Source organism: Rhododendron vialii, chromosome 3a, assembly GCF_030253575.1.
Source record: "Rhododendron vialii isolate Sample 1 chromosome 3a, ASM3025357v1".
Classification (NCBI taxonomy): Eukaryota; Viridiplantae; Streptophyta; class Magnoliopsida; order Ericales; family Ericaceae; genus Rhododendron; species Rhododendron vialii.
In genome coordinates, this window is record NC_080559.1 from 4,980,783 (window position 1) to 4,986,785 (window position 6,003).

Below are 6,003 nucleotides of genomic sequence, written 5' to 3' on the forward strand. Positions count from 1 at the left end.
TATAATTGAGGGAAAAACAGAAAAACATCATACATAGCACATCAAAAACCAATGGCTAGTCAAGCGTCAAAACAATTAGAGCCATGGTGCAACTTGAATGGGAAGGTGGTGCTGGTGACTGGGGCGTCGGCCGGTCTCGGCCGGGAATTCTGCCTCGACCTAGCCCGAGCCCAGTGCAGGATTGTGGCTGCGGCTCGTCGGACAGACAGGCTTAAGACTCTATGTGACCAAATCAACCAACCAAGCTTCTTATCATCACGTGGCCCTTCAAGTTCAACAATGGCTCATGATCATGATGAAGTTAGAGCTGTGGCCGTTGAGCTTGATGTCACTTCTAATGGCCAAACCATTGAGGTTGCAGTGCAGAAAGCTTGGGAAACGTTTGGACACATTGATGCTTTGATTAACAATGCTGGTGTTAGAGGTAAAAGCTACAAATCTCTTATGACTACCTTCATTGCCGGCCCCGACGTTTGGGTTGCCGAAGCCTGACCTCAAGTTTGGTTCCCACTTAGTATTAAGTTTTAAAAAAAAAAAAGACATACAAGAAAAAAAAAAAGACAATAACAAAAATAAGGTTATATTGTGCCTTTAGCTTGAATTACATCAAAAATTTATAATCAAAATGAAACCCGATATAGTATTTTTTGATTACCAAAATTTGGAGAGGATTATCATTCACATCATCCTCTCCAAATTCTTCATTACTTGCTTCTTTAACTTGACTTGAAAGAAGAGATTTTCATTTTTTTTTGTTCCATCAAATAGGCTAGATATTGAACCCACTAGCGATTTTTTCATTGCATCTTTTCGTTGCCTCACTTTTCTATTTTGAGACCTAGATTTTTGTTTGCCAATTCTCACTCTATTCTTGTCATTCTCAATCTTCGTCATTGTACCTATATTAGTATACCTCACTAATCAAAAATTCTAGACAAGTAATCCTACTAAAAACTTACAAAATTAATAATGTAGTGTGTACAATGACAGTCAAATTTCAGTTCAAATTTCATACTTATTAATTCATTAGTTCAGCCGTGTAACTGAATAAATTATTCTATTGCAGTCAAAAAATAGTCAAATAAACCAATCCATATTAATTTATTCTGTTGTTGCTCTACTAAAGGCACACACTAACCGAAATAAAGATTAAAGAAAAGCTCTACTAACAGTCTAAGACTAGCACGGAATAAAGATTAAAGAAAAAAAAGAAAGTTCACTTACTTACCGTCAATAAAGAGGTGAGAAAGAGGAGAATTGGAGAAACAAAAGTTGAGTTCAATTTTTTTAACTTCAGCTATTCGGCGACTGGGCGTCGAAAAAATCACAAGCAGGGCTGGCCATCTGAGATGGAGATTGGAGAAACAAAACTATTCGTAGTCCAATGTGATGGCCTGAAAGCTAATGGGTATTTCTCCTTCAAATTAAGTTAGGGTTTAGACTACACGGTCCACATCAGGTATCGAAAATTTGGGGGCAAGTAAAATTACAATCCAGTCCCCTTTTTATTTTTTATTTTTTTCTTGCTATATGCCCTCCTAGTTTGCCCTTCTAAATTTTTTCAACATAGTTTTCTTTTTATCTTCAATTTACCCCAGGCATAAAACACCTTCTGTTTTTGCCCTCCTAATTTTCTTAAGTATCATTTTTTAAAGCGGGTGGAAACTACATATTTTCAATTATTTTTGATTTTGTAATTTTTTTTTTGGATTATGCCCCCATTTTTTTTCCTATTGGATTTCTAATTTTTTTTATATTTACAATTTTTTTTTGTTGCCCGAGCCCGCCAGTTTGTGGGGCTTACCCCTGGCCGGCCCTGACTACCTTTACTTTAAAAAAAAAATTGTACTTCCGAAACAACTAAAGCTACCCTGGAAGGGAATTGCTACATAACTTTCACTGACCGATCAAGTTAACCTAGTGACCATAGGGGATTTGTCTAGTTGTTAACTTCAATTAGTCAGGGTGCGTGCAAATCCTACCGCTACTTATATCTGGGTATGTATGTGTGTACGTGTATATTGACGTAGGGAGCGTGAGTAGTTCGTTGGAGCTTTCGGAGGAGGAATGGAACAACACGATGACAACAAACATAACAGGAGCATGGTTGGTCTCCAAATACGTCGGGAAGTGCATGCGGGATGGAGGCAGGGGAGGATCAATCATCAATATTTCATCAATTCAGGGACTCAACCGCATCCAAATTCCTGGAGCTCTTGCCTATGCTTCCTCAAAGGGAGCAATGCACATCTTGACAAAGGTACGTTTACTCTACTACTACAATTTTGGATGCAAGAAGTTTAAATAGGCATTAGATCTAGATATATGTGTGTCCGAAGCTGTATGATTCACGTGACGTGAACTCGTCATTACTTCGTGGGGTTCATATGCATCAAGTGATTAATTTCGTAGGCATTTATTTCTAGATCTATGTGCACATAAGTATGTACACCCCACGTACATTGCTTTTTTAGGTATTCACGAGTTCAGTTTTAAACGTAATTTTTCGTTAAGGTGGGAACGAGAGCCTAAATGATGAGGGGAACAGCTTTCAGAGGCTTTCTAATGGAAAGTGTTTTTGAAATCTTTCTTATAACACCAACCTTCAATTTATAACCTTTGTACTTGATCTTAAATTTCGATGCTATGAACTTTAAATCGATTGTCGCGTATTTTTATGGACATGTTATGAACTTTCATACAAGTATTATGGACCCATGTGCAAATATCATGAATTCGAAGTGATTCAAGAGGGATACACACGGTACAATTTCGTAGCACTTCCTAGTAGCAAAAGTTTGAGTGGGAAAGTACTAATCCAAATCCTGTGATCACCTAAGTAAATAAAAGTATCAATCTACAAACATGATTTATATACTTACCAGAACTTGTAACATCCCTAATTTTGGAAATGTTAAATAGACAATTTTATTGAAAATCTAAATAGAGTCTGACTCATTATTACATCATAACTCTCGCAAGAGTACTTTTATTCAACAAAAGGAGGGGGAACTAGGGTTCCTATCTACTATTTCGCCTGCTCTTCCATTCTAGCCAGTTCCTCGGCTCCGAAAGCCTCCAAGGTGTACAACTCACCTTGTTTATCTATAAAGTTTGACGCATTATACCAGCATCACCCTGAGTATAATATGTCAGGGTCACCAAAATGTAACACCATGAGCTACAAAAGCTCAATAGAATAATCCATACCCACTAACCTTTAACTTACAAACAATAGATCATAAAATTATCGATTCCCACATAATACATGCATATTTGACAAAACAGCTAACAATGACTTACTCAAACTAACGTTGGTGTCCTTGATTTTCTGAGTTTCTCCTACGCAACATTTCGTAGATTGTGTCATTGGTTTCACCTTTCATTTACCAAATTAACATTTCTAAAATCGTTTTTAACACCCCCAACCTCGGTTCTGCCGCTCCAGGTTCCCGAGTATCCTCACAATGGTTCCGCCGTTCCGGGTTCCCATTGGCACACAAAAACATTGAATTTAGCATTGGCTCCTCTCTATGGATAACCAATTCACAATTCAAAACCCTCGGTTCCGCTGCTCCGAGTTTTCGAGTATCCTCACAATGGTTCCGCCGTTCCGGGTTCCCATGTGGGTTTTCAAAAATAGTTTATACACGCACTCCTCACAATGGACTACCAAATCCGGCCACATTGCAGTTTTCAAAATATTTCTCTTTTGCAAATCACATCATACCATTAACCACACCCTAGGTGTCATGTTTCTACTTTCTCGATTTTTGTGTCTCGTTTTTATGCAACGACTCCGCGGTAGGACTTTTCACATACGTAATCATAAATCATTCATTGTAATCTTGGAACTAAACTATCAAGATCATCCAACTCTATATTACTAATCATACTCAAATCACCACTTAAAGCATAACGTCACATGTACAGACGCCTTTGGAGTGAAAATCACTTATGCTTTACAACAAGACAAGTAATACAAGCAATTCATATACACATGCTCATAACCATCATAAGATCAAAATACGAATATTTCTATCAAACGATAAAGTCTTATCTTTCGAAAGCCGTTCTTTCTTCCTTTTAGGAAAGTTCAAAACAACACATGTTTTTTCGGAAAATAAAGTCGGAGTATTCAACATACTCCCCTTCCTTTTCAAACTTTTAGTAAAACGCTTTTCAAGTTTTCATGCATTTCATCATATAAGTATCATACAAGTTTCTATTTATACTTAGAATTAGAGGGTAAGGATAAACTACCGTTCTTCTTGGAGGTAGTGACGACTACGAAAGGTAAGTGGACGATCGGATGGAGTGACTTATCACGGTAGCTTTGAAAGAGAAAAGGTTTCTCTTGACTAAACTACTAAACTTTTTGGATCAAAAGGGTGGTCGAGTGGCGGTCTAGGATGAGTTTCTTGAAGAACTCAAGAAGAACTCAAAAATAAGAAGAACAAAGAACAATTGTAAGGATTCTAGAGAGAGAAATTGAATGGGTGAAGGTGTGAGTTGAATGGCAAAGATGAGGTGCTATTTATAGCTAAGCATTGGCCTCTCCCTCTCCCTCATGGCCGGCTCCCTCTCCCTCTCTTTATCCCATGGATTTTGCTCCATTGTCTTGTCATTTCAAGCATGCCAAGCCTTCCATGACTTGTTTTTTCCATTTTAGGCCATAACTTAGGTAATCATGAAGGGTTTTTAGTCTAATCTTGTCCTAGGAGAGGTTGTTTGCAAGAAATAACAAAAGAAAGTCTAGTAATGGGTTGTCAAATAGTACTTAGGTTGAGTGTGAGAAGAGCTAAAAGAGTACCTTGTAAAAGTGCCCAAAATACAAGCACACATTTCACTCCTCCCTCTCTCTCTCCCTCTCTCTCTCTCTCTCTCTCTCTCTCGTACCAAGTATGTATATATATATGTACATCTAGGAAAATCTAGGAAAGTAAGTCTAGGAGAGGAATTAGATTCAAGGCTATTCTTCCTAAGCTTGCATGCATGAACTCCTACAAAAATCTAGGAATACTATTTATGGAAGCAAAATGATGAGATTTGATTTTGACTTGTCTAGTCAAATCTATGTGTATTTCTTGGATTTTGGCAAGATTAACTTCTATTATTCAAGGGATAAAATTTTTCCTAATAATTATTGGAAGCATAATGATGACTACTCTAGGCCTAAAGGGTTCAATTAGGGTTTGAGAAGGGTTAATAAGGTTTCAAGAGGGTTGAAAGGGCTCATCTAGGGTTAGAAAAAAGTAACTAGGTGAATTGGTAGTTAGGTATCTCCAACTAATTGGTTATAAGCTAATTATATTTGCCATGTAGGATTTCTAGCCAAGAAATATAATTTTAAAGATTTTATTAAACACACTAGGAAAATATACAAGTGCTTCTATAAACATATTTGTCTTTTAGAAAAGGACTAGATTGTCCGGTTCAAAAAGATATAATTTTATAAATCTCAAATATCATTATGACGGATTATTAGAAATTAAAAAGAAATTTTAAAAGCAATCCAAGTAATTAAAATAAAATTCAAATATTTAACGAAATTTTTATTTACCAAAAATCAGGGTCGTTACAGAACTACTATGAAATTTATTTATTTATTTTATTTGCTTTTAGATATTATTTTTTTTGCTTCAGGATGCCTAATTAATAAGGCCCGAAATTCTATTTGTGAAGCCTAGCTACTTTTTGCAATGACAGACAATGGCCTTGGAGATGGGAAAGCACAACATTAGAGTGAACGCAATCGCAGCTGGACTATTCCAATCTGAGTTAACTGAATCTCTCTTTCGAAAAGATGGGCTAAAGAATGTGGCTTTAAGAACAGTACCTTTACAAACCTTAGGTGAATTAGATCCAGCATTAACATCCCTCATCCGATACTTGATCCATCACTCCTCCGACTACGTTTCTGGGAACATTTTCATTGTTGATGCTGGATACACACTCCCTGGAATTCCAATCTTCTCTTCCCTCTGAATGAAGGTTATACTT

General features: G+C 36.8%; 1 protein-coding gene across 1 annotated transcript; it reads left to right on the plus strand.

Moving 5' to 3' along the window:
- LOC131319142 (uncharacterized) lies at positions 1-6,003 on the plus strand. The gene is made up of 3 exons (XM_058349281.1): positions 1-424; positions 2,031-2,260; positions 5,710-6,003. Exons 1-3 carry the CDS (start codon positions 52-54, stop codon positions 5,986-5,988), a joined length of 882 nt encoding a protein of 293 aa, XP_058205264.1. The 5' UTR covers positions 1-51; the 3' UTR covers positions 5,989-6,003.

Excerpts from the sequence above, each read along its gene's own strand:
- LOC131319142 (XM_058349281.1), top strand. The coding sequence starts at position 52 with ATGGCTAGTCAAGCGTCAAAACAATTAGAGCCATGGTGCAACTTGAAT. Across the intron at positions 425-2,030 it reads TAACAATGCTGGTGTTAGAG|GGAGCGTGAGTAGTTCGTTG; the intron begins GTAAAAGCTACA and ends ATATTGACGTAG. Across the intron at positions 2,261-5,709 it reads CAATGCACATCTTGACAAAG|ACAATGGCCTTGGAGATGGG; the intron begins GTACGTTTACTC and ends TTGCAATGACAG.